The sequence below is a fragment of the Lachnellula hyalina genome (genome assembly GCF_007821495.1).
Source record: "Lachnellula hyalina strain CBS 185.66 chromosome Unknown contig00197, whole genome shotgun sequence".
NCBI lineage: Eukaryota > Fungi > Ascomycota > Leotiomycetes > Helotiales > Lachnaceae > Lachnellula > Lachnellula hyalina.
This window is the reverse complement of record NW_022157311.1, coordinates 32,427-54,694: the sequence shown is the minus strand read 5'-3', so window position 1 is coordinate 54,694 and position 22,268 is coordinate 32,427. Positions and strand designations below refer to the sequence as shown.

The 22,268-nt window shown below is 46.7% G+C and overlaps 5 protein-coding genes across 5 annotated transcripts; 2 read left to right on the top strand and 3 right to left on the bottom strand.

The window, feature by feature from the left end:
- Window positions 1-890: 890 nt before the first annotated feature.
- Window positions 891-3,237, top strand: yqjL (Uncharacterized protein; the record flags this gene model as incomplete). Its single annotated transcript, XM_031153482.1, has 3 exons — window positions 891-1,364; window positions 1,416-1,963; window positions 2,220-3,237. 3 exons carry the CDS (start codon window positions 891-893, stop codon window positions 3,235-3,237), a joined length of 2,040 nt encoding a protein of 679 aa, XP_031001976.1.
- Window positions 3,238-4,906: 1,669 nt separating this feature from the next.
- Window positions 4,907-6,877, bottom strand: aorO_0 (Aorsin; the record flags this gene model as incomplete). The annotated part of the gene is made up of 1 exon (XM_031153481.1): window positions 4,907-6,877. The coding sequence occupies one exon, from the start codon at window positions 6,875-6,877 to the stop codon at window positions 4,907-4,909; it is 1,971 nt and encodes a 656-aa protein (XP_031001977.1).
- Window positions 6,878-7,430: 553 nt separating this feature from the next.
- crb3 (Pre-rRNA-processing protein) lies at window positions 7,431-8,821 on the bottom strand (the record flags this gene model as incomplete). Its single annotated transcript, XM_031153480.1, has 2 exons — window positions 7,431-8,432; window positions 8,483-8,821. 2 exons carry the CDS (start codon window positions 8,819-8,821, stop codon window positions 7,431-7,433), a joined length of 1,341 nt encoding a protein of 446 aa, XP_031001978.1.
- Window positions 8,822-14,024: 5,203 nt separating this feature from the next.
- On the bottom strand, window positions 14,025-14,818 carry LHYA1_G008559 (uncharacterized protein; the record flags this gene model as incomplete). Its single annotated transcript, XM_031153479.1, has 2 exons — window positions 14,025-14,412; window positions 14,469-14,818. 2 exons carry the CDS (start codon window positions 14,816-14,818, stop codon window positions 14,025-14,027), a joined length of 738 nt encoding a protein of 245 aa, XP_031001979.1.
- Window positions 14,819-16,828: 2,010 nt separating this feature from the next.
- DNF1_1 (Phospholipid-transporting ATPase) lies at window positions 16,829-21,411 on the top strand (the record flags this gene model as incomplete). Its single annotated transcript, XM_031153478.1, has 3 exons — window positions 16,829-17,314; window positions 17,363-20,520; window positions 20,568-21,411. The coding sequence occupies 3 exons, from the start codon at window positions 16,829-16,831 to the stop codon at window positions 21,409-21,411; spliced, it is 4,488 nt and encodes a 1,495-aa protein (XP_031001973.1).
- Between the last annotated feature and the right edge of the window lie 857 nt (window positions 21,412-22,268).

The following is a 22,268-nucleotide window of genomic DNA, read 5'->3' as shown; positions in this document are numbered from 1 at the left end:
TAATCGCCTAAAAATATGGCGCATTAGTGAGTTATTGAAACTCATTGGGAATAGGCTTATTCCCCCCTCCCAACACATAGCTTTCCTGCCGTAGGACGAAAAAGTTCGTAAAGATGTATGTTTCTACTATATGATATAGCTGTACTTTTCTAATCAACTCGAGGTATGCCGACTTATATGTGACTCAGTTTGGTTTTTGAAAATCGATATATATATTTATAGACCTTAGAATTGGTTTCACGGGAGGGCTGAGTATCATCCAGCCCATCCGCTTGGGTTGCTTTAGCTTTTATAAGACCTATAAGACCTATAAATAGAGTCATATCAAATTATATATATATGATACGGTATATTATGTACAGCATTAGAGTTTGTCGGGGATTGACTGTAAACAATTATTGTAATTATCAATATAAAAAGCGGTTTTGTCTTTATTGTGAGGCTGGAGGCGGAGAAGAGACTAATATAAAAGAAATAATTAAAGTCAAAAGAAAGTAGCAAGAAATCGGAATGCATTGTATGGTAAAAGCTCCAAGGTAACTAGATTTATGGTCACGTGTTAGCCCGTGAAACATGCAGGGTGACATCCGCGTCGAGTCTTCCGACGTACGCGCCAGTGTCAATATAAGAACAACCAACTCACTTCCCGCCCCAAGATCCACGTTATTCACTCGTCATCGCTGAAATTATCTCATACCATTATTAACTCCCTTCCCTTTTCGCAGTCTTACACTAAAATTATTCCTTGCCGCTCAGGAAGACAAGACAGGCAACACCACACACATCAACTAGGGACATGTCTTTGTCAACCACTTTCTCATAACAATCTTTCCCTTTCCCTTCTGTCCCATACTCTCCTACGGATACTGTACAAGTACTTGGGTCGCAACATGCTTGGCGAGGGGTTGTCTGCGAGTATCTGGGCTCCCAAGCAAGGAGAACATTATGGCCCCAAACCGGGAAATTGGCACTGCATCTGTGGCTACTCCAACTTTGCTAGGCGCACAGTTTGCAATCAATGCATGGCTCCGAGAGGCAACGATGATCCTTCACTCGGGCACGCATCTGGTATAATCCCACAGCGGCAGACTTCAGTGCATCAGAATGGAGCCAACCAAGTCTACGCTAAAGGACACCCCACACATGCTCCGGTAGACTACAGCTGGCAACCCATACACCATGATGGACATACTGCGGCACTCAAAAGTAGTCATGGAAATCAATCGCGGACCGTTCAGGCGTCAGATTCTTCAACCATTGATCTGCTACATCCTCAGAAATACGGCTTGGCGACGAGTCGCTGGGCGCCCAAGAACTATAGACCAGGACGGCAGCAATCAGATGGGCCTGAGATATGGACACGGGTGCGTGAAGAAGATTTGTGTGACTAAACGTGCTAACAACAACATGAACAGACCGTCGCCAAGCCCAGACCACAAACGAATTACACCTCCCCTCCTGTTTCGAAACCACCCGACTTTGGCCTCCCATACGAAGTACAGCATTATATTCTCGCAATGATTCAACGAATATTAGAGGAGGGGTGCTATGACTTTGCGTCAAGATGGGTGCCAAATAAGCTGTTCGAGTACAACTGGACTTGCCCCGAAGCAGTAGAACTTTCAACATGGAAGAAGATGTTACCCGAAATTCTGCCTCCGAACGCAATCACGGACGTCCCAAACACATCTCTCGAGAAGGGTTTATTAAATGCAGTACGGATACGCAACTCCGCAGTCCACCGTCACTTGAGCGATAATATCGAGATCAAGCGAATGGCACTGCAAGCTCAGAATTTGATGGCGATGTTCTCGGATGTCACGAGGCAGAACAAATTGTATTATTTGCAGATTGAGTTGGGCGAGTGGAATAGTTTGAATGCAGTAGATCCGCAGGCTGCTAGAAGCAAGTTACAGAGTGCGTTACAGGAGATAAGTGAAAGGCTTCTAGATGATATGGATTGGTCACCGAATGCTGTATCACTTGAAGAAGTTGAACCTGAAACTGTTTCAGAAGCGGTACAAGAATGTGTACAGGTAGACTCTTATTGCTTTGGAGATGAAATGGAGTTGGATTAGATACCCCAAATGAGTAATGGTATAGTGATTATTTCAATCTCCTCTCTGTTGTGTGAAAGATGTGCAATTGTTAGGGATTTCTTCGTTTCACTGCCTCATAAACTTACTTCTTGTCACCTGATTACGTCGCCTACTCCGTAGTCGGCAATACATTCTTGGCCTCACCAACCTTTCCTCAACATTTTCCATTATGGCTGCAAATCCTCTCAATGATTGGAATGTCGGTCAAAAATCAGGACCAGTCAGTATTGGCAGTCACAAGTTATGGTTGAGCGTACGTGGTCCAGATCGGAAAGCCGGCCAGCCTCTGGTAATCATCATACCAGGCTTGACAAGTAGCACGGCAGGCTGGGCCGCAGTTCACCGCGGACTATTGCCTTTTACTCGAGTCCTACAATACGAACGATCTGGATATGGAGAAAGTGAGTGTTCGCCTGAGAAACCAACAGCAACAACGATTGCCAAAGAGCTTGATCTGCTTCTCAGAGCCGCAAATATACTGCCACCCTATATCACCGTCGCTCATTCATGGGGTGGTGTTCTCAGCAGGGAGTTTCTGGCCTTGCGTCCTCGAGACGTAGTTGGAATGGTATTCGTCGACGCAAATCAGGAACGCACGCTTGAGGTCTTGGACTGGCGGCCGATTGGTCTGTCAGACCTGATGACCGGCATCGACTACGATGATGCGACGGGGATATCGCAGGCGCACAAGCTCACTGGCGACGAATGGCGCATCTATAAAGACATCGAGGGCACAGAACAACACCGGCGACAAGCCGATCTGGAAATCACCGAGTACCCCAAAAGCCACCCCATCTTGAAAGCCAAGGCTCAACTACACAGAGAGACCCCCATTCTCGGCGATCACCCTGTCTGCGTCATCAAAGGTGACAATAGGGTGCATCTCGAAAAGCTCTTGAATGCTGGCCTGGCTCGAGGCAACTGTGATGATGCCCAGGAGATTTGGTTTCGAGACCTGCTGAGTACGTGGGATGTGAAGGATCGGGCGCTGCAATCTGACTTTTTGCTGCTTTCGACGAAGTCTCGCTTTATCGAAGTGCCAAATAGTGGACACAATGTGCATTTGACGGAGCCGGATTCCATCGTTGAGGGTGTAAAATGGACACTGTCTGAATTTCAAAGGCAGGCGGAGCAGTGATGTTGTATTACGCCAGGGTATATAAAGGATTTGCCCTTTATGAGAACTTAGAGGTCTCGTCTGCGCAAGCATAGCATTGACGTTGAAATTGAATTTGCTATCCAGGGTAAACCTAGTAAAGTTTGGCAGTATGGCCTCCGAGACCATGGAGGTGGATGCGGAAGCGCGAGTAGATACGGGGGAGACGAGAATAGCCACTTGATCCACTTCATGGAGCATATTTACAATGGTTCAAATGTGGAACAATGTTACCTGGAAACACTTTTTGGAGGTCGATTCTATAAAGTTTCTCGTGAAATTCTTTCACAGTTATAGTTCTCATTCCTGCAAAGCGGGCAACCAAAGCATCCGACTCGCCGTAGATGCAACTATCTCGAAGGACTTATTGTTGGTTTTGATCTGCTTCCACCCAGTCCTTGTCCCAAAGACACATCTTAACTGCAAGACGTGGAGGAAGCGGTACAGATTTAAGTTCCATAGTCGTCAGGGGCATTGCAATGAGTGTATATCAATTATCGCTGTGCAACTATTCTTGTCTAAAATAGAGAGCTACCACCTTTGAGCTTTGAAAGAGAGAAGAGCAAGCTTTATGTAAGCGAAATGAATATATCACGTGCCATTTACTGGCTGTTTATCCCCGGATTGGAAGAAGTGAAAGCTCACTAGCATAGTGAAGATGCGTAGGTAGCTGGTAATAGAATAATTTTTTTGGTTCCCTTTTGACTCTCTCTCAAAAATCCGTTCAAGTATTCCTATCAGAGGGGGTCAGTCACGTGAAGCTTGCAAGTTGCTCACCACACCCGGGATAAGCACTACCTACAACATCATCACTTACCTGAGCATAAATCTCAACCTCCTCACACAACCACTAGTCCTCCAAGCACATCCTTTATAATCAGTTTTCACATCCCTAGTTCACGGTTCACTCCACGACCTCAAACAAAATGCCTATCCTAGAACTCACCCTCCTCCAAACCAAACCCCCCACCCTCCCCCACAGACCCCGCAATCCTCACCTCCCTCCAACAAGTCCGCGCCCTCCTCGCCTCACGCGTCCACCCCACGCACTCCCGCTTCTACACGCCCACTTCCCCCTCCGGCGAAGTCTACATCCTCGGGTCCTGGCCCTCAGTCACCGCACACCGAGATTTCCTCAGCTCGCCGATGAAGGACGAGATTTTGGGGCCGCAGGAGGATGCGTTGGAGTTTCGGTGCGGTGTGCATGTGGAGATGGGTGAGGGGGAGGTGCCAGATGCGACAGTGTTAGGGATTTTGCGGGTGCCTGGGAAGGATGGAGAGCGGGTTGTGAGGAGGTATAGACGGGCGGTGGAACAGGAGATGGCGATGAAGGGGAAGGAGAGGACGTATGATATGTTTGAGGGAAAGAGGTGTGATGAAGATGAGGGCGAGCCGGAGAGGGTGGTTATCACGGGGTGGGAAAGCGAGGATGAGTATGAGGGGTTTAGGGAGAGAGCGAGGGGGTTAGATAAGGAGGTTGTGGGGGCGTGTAAGGGGATGAGTGTTGTTCTTGTGAAATGTTTGGAGGCGTGATGTGGAAATGGAAATAGAATGCATGTGGAGGGGAGCATGGGCAAGTAAATTCTAGGTTGCATGATTGATTGATTAATCTATAGGTAAGGAGGTTCTCGAAACAAAGCATTCAAAGCCATTAAGGCAAGCTCATAAACAACTTCAACATCTTGGGGTAATTAGGCGTTCCCAGACCCGTTACCGGATCCCACCCCTTCGTCGAATTGAAGCCCGGCGTCCCACAACCACGATTTCCTCCAGTAGTAATATCGTTCAAAACCTGGGGGTTTGCATATAGCGTCGGATTCAAGAATCCCACTGGTCCTTTCCCCACAGCCAATCTTTCTTCGTTGATCATGTTCACCAAAGATGCGAAGGTCGGCGAGCTGGCGCTGGTGCCGAAAGTAAGAGAGAATTTCCCATCAACAGCGACGACGTAATTAGCACCGTTTGCAGACACGTCAGGATATCCCCGGACAGTTTGAGAATTGTTGAATCGTTCTGCGCCGTAGGGGATTTTGTTCTGAGCAAAGAATGACGACATGGTGTTTTTCTGATATGAAGCCATCGGGAAAACATTACTGAAGCCACCACCGGAGAAGATGACCTTTTCGCAGGCACTTTCTGGTGCGCGGACTGAGGACCCGTTCAGGACTTGAGTAGCGCCAACAGACGTGATATATGGGCACGTTCCCGGAAACGAGGGATTGAACTTTCCAGTGGACCCGTTGTTATAAGCTCCAGTTTGAGGATCGATGCAAGTTCCGCCATTTCCAGCTACCCCGGAATCGCCAGACGAGTAGAGAATAGAAACACCTTGCAGTCCAAGCTTCATATATTCCATGCACTGTCGTTGAACATATTTTGATGTCAAGTCGGCTTCGTTGGAAGAGTAGCTAATTGAGATAACTTTCGTTGAAGTAGAGCCACCACAATTAAGAGGTCCTCGGAAGCCTCCAGGCTGTGGATCAGGATATTGCCCATCTACATTTGAATCCGTGGAGCCGCCACCCTCGAACGTGCAGTAGCTTCCATCAATAGCATCAAGGAAGTTGTTGAAGCTCCCTGATTCAACAGTATCACCGACTTGGTACAAGGTTACTTGTTGCGGCGCGATGAGTGCCATGGCGCATTGGAGATCAAGGGACGATTCGCCATTGACGCTGAAGCTCTCGCTTGTATTTTGGACAATGGCTCCGTCGATTAGATTCGTATTTGGCGTTTTCTGTTTGACATCAGGTGCAAATTCCTTGAACCACATGTCCATGTCAGACTGTAGGAATGCTTGTGGAGTAAATTCCACGATTCCCAAAGTGTTATTCTTACCCGCTGTCTTTCCAGATGGAGCATTGTAAAGCGCCTGTAGACAAGGGGGAGTAATCATTGTGTCGCAATTATCTAGCGTCATCAGAGCATTTTTCACCTCATCGCCCTGCTTTGGATTTGACGCATCACTTGCAAATCCAAGTATGCCAGAAGAGGTTTGGACATCTCGCCTGTTAAGTTCGTACAATGGTTCAGGCAGTCGCTCGTGGGTTTGTGCCCGCCGAGGAGCACCAATCTTCTTGTCAAAGTGAACAGTTGGCGTTATGATATCGACGTGATCCACGAGGTGGGCAGGGATGCTATATTCCTCGCAAGCAACATGTTTGTGACCAGCATGATGATTGTACATGTGGTATTCAGCTTTTAAAAGGCTTTCAGCCTCCCCCACTGTAGCATTAAATTCCATCCAATTCCTGGATTTTGGGGTTTTTATCCGGCTAGGCTCAATCCCAAAGCCATGCAACCAAGATTTGACCGCAAAGACAGTCTCCGGGCTGGGCGAAAATGTCTCTGCGACCTGTGCTGCTGACCAATGTTTGCCATAATGATTGGAGAATGGATGCGAGACCTGGTCGATGAACTCGTCCACACGATGCAAATTCCGTTGAACAAGTCCTATCCTCACGGGAATGGCAGATGTTGCATGTAGGCGACCTTGCTTGGACCAATCTGATGGAGGGGCCGATCGACTTTCGTGTACCACATGGCGCGTTGTTGATATTGGAGATGCAGACACTGCTACCGCCAGGGCAGCAAGTATTTTAACAACATCCTGAGCACGCATGTCAATGTTGCCAATGCTAAGTTGGAGCACCTTATTTCATGATTTCAAGACGGATCTCGTCCATGTATTGCTACATAATGTGGGATATGCTATGTAATATTCCAGTATGACTGTACTGAAACTCTGACCGCGAGGATAGCGGTAGTCCCGGGCTGAGGGTTTCTCATTATGTGTTGCCGTAAATCTTGCTAAGGCTCGCGGACTCAGTGAGACGCGTTTGGTTTGCAAATCGCTCTTGCCACGCAATCGCATAGACAAATCCCCGAGGGACCCACCTTATGCAGAGCAGAATGCTGGACACCAAAGCAAGTGTTCGCTTGACATGAATAAAGTACTTTAAATTAATTGCGATACTCGAAGACGCAAAATGGGCTTATCTCTCGAGTTGCTCGTATGTGGAAGTCAGATATTAGCCTTGGCAGGTAAACGAACAATGGTGACTGCCACATGGCACTGTCTGGACTCGGCTGGTGGGTTCGACATGTTAGAGGCTGAATGCGTTAAAGGCACGGACGCCAGATGAAGCACGGCCTGAAACAATGCCCACAATTTCTCAGGACCCACCAGATTTGAGCTTTGTATATTTCTCAAAAGTCTTCTTCTGGAGGGCTCTCTGTTCATTCACGACTTTCCAAAGCTCTGCGTTCTCTTGGCGAAGCTTTTCATCTCCGCTTGAAGATGTGGCATGTGTAGATGTACTGGCAGGCTGGGCGAATCTGGCTATGGCATCTTCGAGCAAGTCTGCGGGCAGCCCTTGGGTCTCGACAGCGCGACTAAATTTGCTGTTGCTAGCCGTGGTCTTGGACAATTGAGCAGTAAAAACATACTGACCCTCACCGAGCTTAGGCTTGACCACTGTACTTGCCCGAGTCAGTCTCTTTTGAGGGAACGGCGATGACATGAGAAGATTGGTAACAGGAGCATTTAAATCCGTAAGCTCTGATGAGAAGGCACGCCGACCAGTGTCCCACTGGGCAATCTTGCCAGTCGCATGTCCCGAGAAAAGGTATGTTCCATCATAACTAAGACCAACGCATAATGCTGCACCTGGCTCGGATGGCGATATCCAAGGGGGGGTTGTAATCTGTACTGGTGTCGTTTGCAAGGTGGTGTCGTACAGAGGGTTTATAATTGAGTTTGGGTGGCTGAACTCGATGCCTTGCAGTGAGCCGTCTTCAAAACCAGCATACACAGCCCTATCGCACGGATCGAGAGCTAGACAAAATGGTGTTGACGGGAGTAAAAATGTTCGAAGCAAGTCCCCAGTGTGGTAGTTCCAGACGAGTATTGTGTTATCCTTGCTCGCTGAAACGCAGATGTTTGTTGAGCTTGAACTGTGGCCAATAGCAAGAGATGTTATGGCCGCTCGGTGATTGGATAAGCTTCGAAGGGGTTGTTGCGTTTCGCTTGAGCTTAGAGAGAGAAGGCGTGGGATCGACCAAACATGTATATTCGAGTCTTCGGACCCTGTAACCAAATGTAATTGGGTTGCAGCTAGGCAGGAGACAGTTTGCAGATGGGCAGCGGGAGTTGACACTTGCCGGCCGGTACAGACCTAAATGGAGTCAGTGGGCTTCTTTCTTGTATAGGAGCAATGATGCTCACCTCCCATAATATAATCCTCCCTTCAGCGGTTCCTAACACCAAGATGCCATCCCCCACCAGCGCCAGGCTGTGTATTCTCTCTGGAAAGGATATCAAAGCCTCTTGATTTCCCCGCTCCCTCGAATAGACATGGACAACCGCTTTGTCAGCCTGTGCAGCGAATATGTGGGTTGAGCTTGCAACCAGCGAGTTTACTGGTGTGGAGCTCTTCTTGAATGAGGATTTGATCGTGTGCGTTGGGTGTAGTTCGTGTAGATATATGCCGACATCTTTCGCAATCGCCGTGTTGGCAGACTTCGGCTGGGCACGAATTGACGTGATGAGGCCTTCGGATAACATGTCTGTTTTTGCTGTATAGCCAGCCTGAGTCTTGTAGTAGTGGTCTCGAGCGAAATTCTCTGCCGTCCTGGAGAGAGTACAGTACGCAGCGGGAGAATGCGACTTGTCAAATGAAGATCAGGTCTAGGTCTTCGAACTTACAATGCATACATTGGTTGAATGCGATTTGTAAGACAAGGAATACGCAGGGGATTTACTGCTATGGTGGTGGTGGGTGGTGTGGTATCCGTTTCAGATTCTTGGTGGTGACAGAAAAATATATTTACTTGTACGATTCTGGAACAGGATGCGGCCGCGGCCCTGTTTGCTCTGTCGGCAAACTTCTCACCCCTCCTTTTTGCTTCCTTCACTCGCCTCGTCCTTCTTGCCTCTACATCTGGGTACACGTGTACATATATACACCTATATTCTACATTTCCATAGTCCTTTCTTTCTCTGTCCGCCCATGTTAGTGTATCTTACCAGATGAGCAGTAACTCACCATTTCCCCAGAGCAGCCTCCGCAGCCCGCGGGGAACAGATCCCTTGCAGGATCTTGTCGGACACTTCTGATATATCATAAATCTCTCCTCAGCTGCAAGACACGCATATATCTGTCAATTAATTTTTGATCTCACCGCCACCACTTTCTTTCTCCTCGACAAAGTTGTCGGCGCTCCTCAGATAGACAAATTGCCTCCTGTATGATTAAAACCATCGAGCCAAGGGGGTAGGAACAAACCACATGCAGCCTTCACATGAATTGATGTCCCTTAGGGACATTCAGCTTGCCTACACCTTGCAGAAGTATTACTCTTTTCACTTGACCCAGTCTTTGAACTCCTTTGCATCTTCTGCACGTTGACGATGCATGCAAGTCCCGCCCTTTTCTCCTTATATATGTCACATAAAGAACAGAATGCGCACCTCAGTGAAAGCACAAGAGCCCGTTTCCACCAGAAGATTTGTCTCTGGCATAAAGGGTCCTTTAACCCTTCAGCTGACACCTCGGTCGCTAGCAGATGTGGAAAGCTCGTTGCCGTTCAATAGATCAACAGTTGGTTCCCGCAACTTTAAAAAAAACCCCGGAGGATTTCCTGAGGATAGATACTCAGCAAGGCAGGAGGGCAAGTATACTCGACTGCCCTTACCAATCCGAATTCAATACAGAGATACTCCTGTCTACCACAAACCCGGGTCACCGCAACTAAGCAACTTTCCTATCTCTCCACCCAGCTCCTGTGGCGACACGATGGACGGCAGTAGTGTCAATACCGAGATTGACGGAAACTATGAGACTATGGTAAATTTATCTCCCTACTTCCAAGGAGACCCCGAACTAATATCATGCAGAGGGCGTCAAATGCAGGCCAGATGACTGACCACAGAAAATATACGAACTCATGGGCTTCAATTCAAACAGACCTCTGTCGAGACTCGGGGTTATCATTCCAATGCATGGGTGAATCGCCGGTTCCCAATGATGCTTTTTGGTTCAGAAGCCCTTCTGGACACTCTAATGGCAATTTTGCCGGGCCTTGTCCTAGTTCTCGTCCTCTTGTTCTGTCCAGAAGCATGCCGGAAACGAGGAAAGTGGAGTCATGGCTAAGTGACGCCAGCACTTCCGATGACGACGATGAAGATGATGAGTATAATGAGGACGATGTTTTCGTGAGTCTTCTAGTCTCCACTAGGTTTAACTCTTTCTAACATCACCAGGCTCAAGCAACTTCGTTGGCTCCTTCGAAGGGCCGTGTTATTGAAGTGAATACTAGACGTCCATTTAGTCTTTCGATCAGCATTCCTCCAAGGTCGTCGTCTTTGAGGGGTACACATGCCTGGCCGGTTACGCCGAACCTTAGCAATGAAAGCTGGATTGAGGATGAGTCTCCAACTACGCCAGAATTCTGGACCTCACCTGAACCCAAAAGGCAATCTAGTATCGAACTTTTCAGTCCACCTGCCTCGCCAGGTCAACATCAACACGTCTCTTTCACCGATTTCCATCCCGAAGTATTTCCCCTCTTTCCAGATCTAGAACTATTTGGTTATCCACCAACCCCCTCATTGACGTTCACGAATTCTACACTCGATGTTATCGAAGCTCTCGAAGACTCAATTGCCTATTTCCCAGTCACAAAGCTAATGCACGACACACCCTGCATTGTCCGCGTCCGAACACTTCTCGGCCGATCAGATGGACATCTGTCAAAAAGTCCTCCCCAATCTTTGCCGCTTCTCAATCATAATACGCCGTCTTTTCGACCCAACACTCAACACAAACGACGAGTTACATTTAGTACATGCACAACTGATACGAGCGATTCATGGTCAACGTACTCGCAGACCCCTCAGACGGACAATTCTCGTGTAACCTACCAACCCTATCAAAACGAGCCTCCAAACCTAGCAGCACTCCAAGCCCTCCGCCGCATATTTCCAAATAGCACACGCAGCACCTCAGCTCTCTACGCATACATCCTAGCATACATATTTATCACTGATCTCCAGCCGTTCAACGACAGGTCATCAATCAAGGCAGCTAGCATACTAGGAATTTCTCTCGGCCAGCTTGCCACTCATGACAGGCTCGGAGATGGTCAAGTCTCTGCGTCCCCACTTACGAGGTTGGAAAAGGGGCTGATGCTGTGTATCCGCGGCCTTGTGCAAACGATGCGCGAGTCTCCGGTTGGAGCGGAGTGTCTTGATGCATTTTTGCGTTCTTTGGTTGAGGTGGTGAGGGCTTGTGAAATTTCCGCACAGTGAACTTTCTTGTTTCCAATTTATTCATTCTAGGGCTTGATGCTCTCTTCACGTTTATCTTTCATTCTTTGCGAATACCAGGCGTTGTTGGGTTTTGGCTCCTGTAACTTGGCTTGGATACAGCCTTCTTTTCGTTATTGTTATCAGAATTATTGCTCTGCATCGGGATCAAAACTCAGCGCTGGCTCGTTACGTGTATGCGACTCTTTTTTCCCTTTGGGCATATAAATATAGTGTATATTAAGAATACCTACACTGTTTTGAGGAGATCCTAATTTACCGTCCTAGCAAACTTGATGACTTCCAGTCAAAAATCCCAGCTCTCGTCTCGCGAGAAGAGCACATTTCTCATAACAGGTTGGTAGAGGAAGGTTTCCTATTTTATAAAGTGGCTTTGTGACATTATGATTACGGTATGGGTTGATCCTTTGCGATGTCTAGCGAGGGCGGGGTTGCATGTGTTCTGGTTCATTTATGTGTTCTGGTTCATTTATGAATCTACGCTAAGGTTCACGTTCATTTACAAGTGAACTAGTTTATTTATGAATCATAGTAGTTTACCCATGAATGAACCGGAACACATGTTTTCGCCTACCTACGCGGGGCTGGTTCTGCCTCCTTTTCACTTCATTTCTGAGACCAGAACTTAAAGCGGATCTCATTCATTGGTTATATAGCAGTCATGGTGACGTACGTCAATGCATGGAAGTACAAAGTACAAGCCATGTTGCGTACAACTTGGGATTTTATGTCAATCGAAATTACAATGTACCGAACTCGCTTGAGCCCTTGGACTGGTGCGATGAAGACAAGTTCATACTTTCCTCGAATCATTTTATAATATTCTATGTGGCTTGGGCAATGAGATTGCTCTGTAAAGCTCATTCATTGCCTTCGCAGCTAGTGTGGATACTTGCCCGGTAGTCATAGCAAGCACTGCATTGTATCTCAACTACTACCTAAGATTGGTTACTGGAATGAGTATAGCAGCTAGTACGTATACTTCATAGCTCATTGAAAACCCGTTGAAGGTTTCTCTATGAAGGATAGGTAGCAAATAGAAGCAAGTTCAAGCGTCGCAGGAGAGATAGACTCGAGTGTCCAACTAGCTAGGCTTGGCTCTTATATATGCTGTAATTCACATCCGCAAATGTTGCTACCTAGGTACCTACCTCTGCAAAACTCGGCAGATCCGAGGCTTTCAGACCGACAAGTCCCCGAAATATTAGGTGAATATATATAGCCAAATAAGCAAAAGTTCTCCAACAAACTTCAAAACCCATGGATCCGGGTTTCCACTGCCGCTACCCTTTATTGGCTTTGGCTTGAGCATGAGTTTCCTTCTCGATAAAACCCGTCCGGGGGTTTAGTAACAGGTCCCCTCTAATAGGTGACCTGTGAGTTTTGCTATTTCAGTACATGGATTTTTATTTAGCCTTTTCCTTTTTCCTTTTCCCGCAGTTTGTATATTTTCTTTTCATAGCACAAGGTATGTAGTACTTAAGGGAGATAGGGAACCCCTATCACGTGGGTGCCCACGCAATGATGATCGAGAATGGGTCGTAGGATTCAATCACCGTTGCAAGTATCTATGAATCTGATTTGTGCATTCCAAATTGTCCATAGATTGCTTTCGGATCTCGAAAGCGCTCGCGCACTTCAAGGTCAACAGATTAGGGAACTTGTCACTCCGAAGTATAGATAGGAGTGAGTGAGAGTGAGACTGGGCGAGCATAAACGCTGAACTGTTTGACAGAATCTCGGTTATACAACTTTCAACTACCACGTGGTTAAAATATGGAGGAGGGGATTGGTGAATTTGATTTCAATTCGATGTGATGTGGTACATTTCATGCGGGCATTTACTTGAATGTGAACTGATACGTCAATCACATATTTGGGGCCAACGCTGTTTGGGGCTGACCCTATGGGTGACGGATCTTTTGACTAGATGTCTAGTGGTAAGAGACGTATTAGCAGGGGTCCATGTGAACTTACTACATAAATGGACATGGAAGGAGATTACTTCAAAAGTGCTGACAGCAGAAGCCAAATTAGGCGGCTTTTCAGACAAACCAAAGAGAAGAAGAGCTTGTTAAATTCGAGAGTTGTTTTACGCGCGTGATAAAGAAAAAATGGGGTAAAATAAAAGGTAGTATGGCTAGAAATCTGCAACAAAAAGGATATGACTTTGATGCAAATCGGCAGTAGCATTATTAATTAGTATCGTGGAGGCTCTTGCTGAGACCGCTACCCAGGTCTAACCCCAAAGAGAAACAGGTACAAGCAGTAGATCTCAGGGCGTATTAGAACTCGAGATATCCCATGGTATCAATGCGTGCCAGCTTTTCCGGTACTCCGTCATCCATTGTCATCATTCATAAACGAGTGTTTTGCCCCGAATCTAAAAACGCCAAAAATGCAAATGCCCACCGTCTGTACAATTTCCTCCTCACTATGATCATGGTTGTAGATATCCGCTTGCCACCTGCCCTATGCCGTCTGCTGAAGTTTGCACACCAAAATTGTTCTTCAAAAAGCACACAGAGTTTTGAAGTGGGGATGCCGCGGAAAACATGACCCAGCTAGCGGCGATGCACCCATCTGTCTGGGCGCAAAAGTCGAGACATGGCTGAAGTCCACTTTTGGTCTGATTCTTGATGTCTATCGTTTGTCCATCCGCGGGGAGATAATTGGTTTCGCAGACCTGGAGAAATTTCTTCCCTGGGACTGTCGAGTTGTAGAGAGTTTTGTGTACCAAGGGGCACAACGCGGCATCTTGTATCATCGTCGTTGTGCTGGGGGGAGATATGATCGTTGCCGTTGGCATGATTGTTGTGGTGGAAGTGCTGTAGAACTTGTTAGCTTGACCTGGAAGAGCCTGTGGAGTTGAAAGGGCAATTACACAGGTCTATCTTTTGATACCTCCTTCGCGACCATTGCTCCGCCAACACCACCGCCGATTCCTCCGCCAATCAGGAACGCAATAATGACTAGTATGACTGTGGTAATGAAGCCAAAAGTTTTCCTTTTCGTTCTTATTCTCTCCACTCTATCCGGCACGATGTTCGACGGCAAATTGGGCATCGGAGATGGGAAATGTCTGGTTTCCACTCGGTATGGATCGACTTGTTTCTGAGACTGGGTCCACCTTCCAATTCTAGCATTTTCAAGTTTTTCACAGATAGCATATTTATCTGGGTAAACTGGTTGAACGACTTCAGGGCCTTCGCTCGACTTTCGCAGCGGACGCATGGTATGTGTTGTCGTCGCGAGAACATGCAAGCCAGACGATCTGGTCGCGGGGCTTTGAAGGAGTGGGCATTAATTCGCCGATGAAGAAAGAAACAGCAAAGATGAAAACAAAAGAGAGATGCCCAGTCCGAGGTAATATGCCTGAATTCATACTACAAATGGCACTTACCATAGTCGGTGGATCTGTGATATATCTTTCATTGTCTGGAGTCTGGACTCTTGAGGTTCGAGGCGCAGTAGACCTTTCAATACTTTGCTGCATGAGCGCTTGTAAACACATGGAAATCGCGATTGGATCACTTGCATCTGGCAACTGTGCCGTAAAGATGCAGGTACAGCACCACGAGGGGTTCTGAACTGTAAACTCCCAGCATCTCTCTCAGAAACAAAGGGTTTAAGGTCACAATAGGTAGAAAGTAGGAAGCTCCACCGCATAATTTCTTATCCTGACTCTGAGTTGTATATTGCCCAGCCTAGAAAAATCGAAGCTTTGGAATGATTTTGGAGGAAGTTGTGAAGTTCTACAAGTGATGCCAGGAAAAGACGAGGTGTGGGGGACCTTAACCGCGCTATTGAAAATCCATGGGCTGTGCCACAGTGAAAGGGTAACCTGCTAATTTGGCGAAGGCTTGGGCTGACTCACATGATTACGGAAACTTGCACCTGTGTTCCATTATTAGAAACTTTGTTTATCGCGAATAGAATGATTACTTGGTTGGCTGGATTTGGCATTAAAGATGATCAACGTGGGATGATATTTCAGAGCCTCATCATCAACTTCGATATTCTCGTCAATTCGTAAGACTTTCTCAACATGCCAGATAGACAATGTAGTTGTGCGAATACCACTTTCTGGGGAATTTATTCTCATATTACGTTCAATAACACCTTCATCGTTCCATCGCAAGCGTTCCTAGGCTCACTATGTAACAACTTATAAGTATAGAAATGGCCGAACATACTCGTTTGAAACGACTTTCGGCAAAACTAGAATCTCCAGCATGTCGGCAATAAATCAAGGATTGATCTGAAAAGCCATGAGAGATATGCAGAAGTTAAGGAAATCCCGAATGAATTATTGCATCTGCAACTGCTAGAAGTCTCCAATCATGATTGAATTCCAGAGATTCAGATGACTACCTATGAGTCATAGTGATGGCTCAGAGCAACTTCCACAGCTTGTGTCACGTTCTGAAATGATCCGTGCCCTTGAGGTTATTCCCAACTTCCTGCTTCTGTACTCTTACCTTTCCTCTTCATAGTTGTCTTAGTCAATAAAGTTCTTATATTAAAGCTCTACCGAATCGTGATAGCTTGTGTATTCATGGTGCAATTATAGGAGCTTTCAGAAGGTAGAGACGTCTAGAGGAGTGATATCGCGTGAATAAAATACATAACAAGATTATTAGCGGGGAAATAGTTGCGACGAAAGAAAAGTCTCAGTCAATTAGAACTCACGCAAACATGTGATGGATCCCCAACTACGACCAATGAGAAGCCTAGAGTTGTTTAGCCATTTAGGGCCGCAGGGCAGGATAACTAACTACATCAGGTGCTACGCTGCGCTCACTAAGCCACGCCCCACCCTTACGCGGTAAAATACGGTGCAGCGAATAAGAGAGAAGATGGTTCGTATTATAGAGTGGTGAAACGATCCCAGCGCCGGATTCATTCCTCATGGTACGAAGCCATCTGAGAACAACTTCAAAAGCCTGCTTGGTAAAATAGGAAGAGATGACAACGCGGCTTTTGATTGCTCGGCTGTTCGGGCAGGGCCATCCCATCTACCTACCCCCCAGGCAAGAGATATTTTCTCGAATTTGCTGAAGTTAAGTCAAGCTCGTCCAGAAAATTCTGTAACACTACATACTTATCTTGCGCGTTACACCAACTGCGCTCCTATTCCTTGGGAATCCGCTGCTTATTATGTCGTGCTGATTGATAATCTGACTCATCCTTTGTCGACAGTTTTAAACTGAATTGTCCATCGTCACTTTTCGAGCACCTGCAATGGTTGTTACTCACGATGAGGAAGGTGCTGCTTTGGCTTCTGAGCCGACCCTAAATCCGACACTAACACCGACACCGACCAAAAGATTACGATGGGCTACCCAGTATCTGAAAGGCACAAGCGCGACTTCGAGACGGGTGTCTATCATGAACCGCTTGCATCATCGAGGATCCCATAGAAGTGAGAGGAAAAGAGACTCAGGGGAAGCCGTCTCTCTGGGCGCCAATATCAACAATGTTCAGGGAATCGCGAACGAGAACGCTGACCCAATCGCGGAGAGTGATGAAGAAGAACGGCGACAGGTCCACTTCAACGTCCCTTTACCTCCAGACGCATTGGATGATAATGGTTACCCTAAAAAATCTTACGGCTCGAACAAGATCAGGACAGCAAAATATACGCCTTTGAGCTTCTTGCCGAAGAACCTTTGGTTCCAATTCCACAGTATTGCGAATGTATACTTTTTCATCTTGATTATCTTAACCGTAAGTGAAAAGAACCAGTTATTCTATGCTCAGCTAACCAAATGTTAGATATTCCCTATTTTTGGCTCAGCCAATCCTGGCTTGAATGCTGTTCCCTTGATAGTCATTGTGGTCCTCACTGCCGTCAAAGACGCAATCGAAGACTACAGAAGAACAGTTCTCGACCAAGGCTTGAACAACTCCCCAGTTCATCGACTAGTTGATTGCAACAATGTTAACGTGGGCACCAATCATATCTCATTATGGAGGAAAATCAAGAAGGCAACCAGTCGATTTATGGCAAGTCTTTGGCCATCGATACGAAATTTATGGAAGAAAAGGGGCCAAGGAGGTATAGACGATCCATTTGACAACGTACCGGGAACATACGAAAACCAACAGAGAAACAGAAGGCAGTCCGCTTTCTCGGCGCAGAGCATACGAACTTCATTCGCTCCTGAACATGACAATATTCAAATGGCCCCCGTTTCGCCACATTCACCTCGTCAGGAAGGTCTAGGCGTCCCTACGCACGAGGAAACCATAGCAATGCCGAAAGAAGGGCAATCTCCCCCTTCCAGCAAAGCTTTTGGTTGTCTAATCAATCCGAAGTTGCCAACTGCCGGTAAGGCTCGGTTCCAGCGCGACTACTGGAAGAATATCCAGGTGGGTGACTTTGTTCGCATTTATGACAACGATCAATTGCCTGCAGATGTGGTAATTTTGTCGACTTCTGATCCCGATGGTGCATGTTATGTTGAAACCAAGAATCTCGATGGGGAAACAAATTTGAAGGTGAGACATGCCCTCCGTAGTGGCCAGAAAATCAAGCATGCCCATGACTGCGAAAGAACAGAGTTCATCATCGAAAGTGAGCCGCCCCAAGCCAACCTGTACGAGTACAGCGCTGCTGCGCGCTGGACACAGTACGACGACAAGATCCCAGATTCTGTAGGCAAGTCAATGATTGAGCCAATCTCTATCAACAACATGCTGCTTCGAGGCTGCAACCTGCGAAATACGGACTGGGTCCTCGGCGTTGTGATTTTTACCGGTTTTGATACTAAAATCATGATGAACTCTGGGTTGACGCCTAGCAAGCTCTCTCGCGTTACACGAGAACTCACTTATAACGTGATCTACAACTTCGGTGTTTTATTCGCCATGTGTGTGGTTTCTGCCATCATTGAAGGCGTGGCTTTTGGCAAGTCAAACACCAGCATTCAGGCTTTCGAGTTTGGCTCTATTGGCAACTCACCTGGCGCCGATGGGTTTATCACTTTCTGGGCGGCGCTCATTCTTTTCCAGAATCTGGTACCTATCGCGTTATATATCTCCATGGAGATTATAAAGACCCTTCAAGCTTTCTTTATCTATAGCGACATAGAGATGTATTACGAGAAGCTTGATTATCCTTGTACTCCCAAGTCCTGGAATATATCCGATGATCTAGGTCAAATTGAGTATATATTTTCCGATAAAACCGGCACTTTAACTCAAAACGTGATGGAGTTCAAGAAAGCTACTATTAATGGTGTTGCGTACGGAGAAGCGTATACTGAAGCTCAGGCTGGAATGCGAAAGAGGCAAGGCATTGATGTTAGCAAAGAAATAATAAGGGCACGCCAAGAACTTGCTCACGCCCGCGACCAGATGCTAGTGAAACTTCGCCAACTATACGACAATTCATACCTTTACGATGACGAGCTAACTTTTATTGCTCCTGACTTCGTCGACGATCTTGCTGGCGAAACCACTAAGGAGAGACAACAATCTTGTCAGCACTTTATGCTTGCTCTTGCCCTTTGTCATACTGTTATCCCTGAAAAGTCACCTGGAGACCCTCCCCATATCGAGTTCAAAGCACAGTCACCTGATGAAGCAGCCTTGGTTGCCACAGCTCGAGATGTCGGGTACACGGTGCTGGAGAAATCACTGGACGCCATACAACTGAATTTGCAGGGACAGGAAATATCATACAAAATTCTGAACACCATAGAGTTCAATTCTACGCGAAAACGAATGAGTTCTATTATTGAATTGCCAGATCGAAGAATCGTACTTTTCTGCAAGGGCGCAGACAGTATGATATATTCTCGTTTGAAGCAAGGGGAACAACCAGGGCTACGTAGGACTACTGCCGAGCACTTGGAAGTCTTCGCGAGGGAGGGGTTGAGGACCCTTTGTATTGCCGAGAGAGAACTTGGCAGAGCAGAGTATGAGAGATGGAACCAGGAATACGAAATCGCCTCGCAGGCAATTCAAAACCGGGAGGACAAAATGGAAGCTATAGCGGATGCTATAGAAACCGAATTAACGTTGCTGGGAGGCACTGCAATCGAAGATCGTCTACAAGAAGGTGTGCCTGATAGTATTGCACTCCTTGCCGACGCGGGTATCAAGCTTTGGGTCCTCACTGGGGACAAAGTCGAGACTGCGGTCAATATCGGATACTCGTGCAACCTCCTGAATAACGACATGGAACTCATCATCTTGAGGTTCGACGACGACGAGTCAGCTGAGATAGAGCTTAACAAACATCTAGCATCGTTTGATATGACTGGGTCTGACCAAGAACTTGAAGCGGCAAAGAGAAATCACGAGGCTCCTGCCCCAACCCACGCCATTGTCATCGACGGAGATTCCCTCAAACTTGTACTAGGCGAACAACTGCGGCAAAGATTTCTGCTTCTTTGTAAACAGTGTAAATCAGTCCTTTGCTGCCGGGTGAGTCCTGCGCAGAAAGCAGCTGTCGTCTCGATGGTCAAATCTGGGCTGGACGTTATTACCTTATCAATTGGAGACGGAGCTAACGACGTTGCAATGATCCAGAAAGCGGATGTAGGCGTCGGTATTGCAGGAGAAGAAGGCCGTCAAGCAGTCATGTCATCCGATTACGCCATTGGTCAATTCCGTTTCTTGCAAAGACTGATCCTCGTTCATGGCCGCTGGTCATATCGAAGGATAGGGGAGTTTATTGCGAACTTCTTCTATAAGAATATTGTGTGGACTTTTACGCTGTTTTGGTACCAGATCTTTTGCGACTTCGATATGACGTACCTTTACGACTCTTCCTATATCACCCTCTTCAATCTAGCTTTCACCTCTGTCCCTGTCATCTTCATGGGTGTATTAGACCAGGATGTTAGCGATACTGTCTCCCTAGCTGTGCCACAACTATATCGTCGTGGTATTGAGCGGAGAGAGTGGACTCAGACTAAATTTTGGTAAGTGATATCGATCAAGGAAAAAATAATAACTAACAAAATTTCAGGTTATATATGCTTGATGGCCTTTACGGATCAGCTATATGCTTCTTTGTAGCATATCTTCTATTTCTAAATGGCAATTTTGCTATAGACTCCGGCATTAACATCGATGACCATGAAACGTTCGGGGTTTTTGTCGGCCCAGCTGCAGTCATGGTTATTAATCTGTATATTTTCATTAATACCTACAGATGGGATTGGCTCATGGGACTTCTGGTGGCAATAAGTATTGTATTGGTATTCTTTTGGACAGGGGTCTACTCTGCTTTTACCTCCGCAGGGTACTTCTACAAAGCCGGTGCTCAGACTTTTGGCCAGCCAGCTTTCTGGGCGGTGACAATTCTGTCGGTTGTTTTATCTCTGATGCCTCGATTTTGCATCAAAGTAATTCAAAAGGTCTACTTCCCGCGAGACATAGATGTCATCCGCGAACAGGTCCGGCAAGGAAAGTTTGATCATCTTGATCGTGGCAACAGGCCTGGCGCAATATCAAAGGGCGCCTCTGCAGCTTCATCTCGTACCGCAAAGCTCAGTAAACACACCCAACATCCCAGCGAAGACCAACGGCCATTTTACCCACCGTCCATCGCCCCAACTGCGACAACACACAACGCCCGAAGTCAATATGGCAGTGATGGGACAGAATATACGCGCCATATGTCGACGTCAGATCAGCCGCTTCCTCGGACGTCGACTGATAAGACAAGGCCATCATTCGAGGAGATGCGCACCTCTATGGATGTCATGCGACCCTCTCACGAACAGAATGATGATTTCACGTCTGCGGCAATGCTCACACGAGTAGAATCTAGCCATTCCTACGCCCCTAGCCAGAGCAGGAAATCATGACATCGAATGGCCCACGCAATCACTCCTGAATGGCAAAGTATCTCAGCGTGTGCAATATAATATGGCTTGGTCCTTCATAAAGATAAGGCATCGAACCCCAAGAAAATGCATGAGCTATTCCTGACATGGACCTGGTGGACTTTCATACATGTCTTGGTTTGCTTGCTGGAAGGTCATGGCGAGTTATGAAAAAAACTGGGAAGATGGCAGAACCTTTCATTCCGTTGTTGTAGATTTTGATGAACAGATTGCGATTGGCTACTTTCAACTCGGAAGTTGAAAGGAAAAAGTCGGGAATTGAGTAATACATAAGCCTAGGCAGAATGATAGGGTATCTGGATTGAGAATTCAGGGGTTTCTCGCTAAATATGGCTGGCGTACGGAAAGGGACCTGTAATTAGTAAAGATTTGGGGAAGTTTTATAGCAGTACAGATTCATTCTAAGTAAATTAAATACAATCTCAATATCTCTTCCCTACCATTATTACCGAGTCATTCATACTTCAAAGACAATACCTCATGTCAAATACTCAGAGCCTGAGGCACGAAATGCCTTAGCGCGAGGTTACACTTAACAAATCTTCTCTCGGTCCTTGGACTAAGCTTTCTTTATATCAACCCATTGCCAGACCTACGCCTCGCCGTGTCTACAATACCCACGGTTTGGCTGATCGAGTCAAGTCTACTAGCTAGGAACTATGTCATTGGTACATAGTATCCCGTGACGACTTACTTGCCTGCCTGCTTATAAATCATAGGGAATCCCGCGCTTAGGTACAGTACAGTACATACGTGCGTCTGCACACATCTACAGTACATCTCCGGTGACGGCACATCATTTTTCGGCTTGTCTGTGA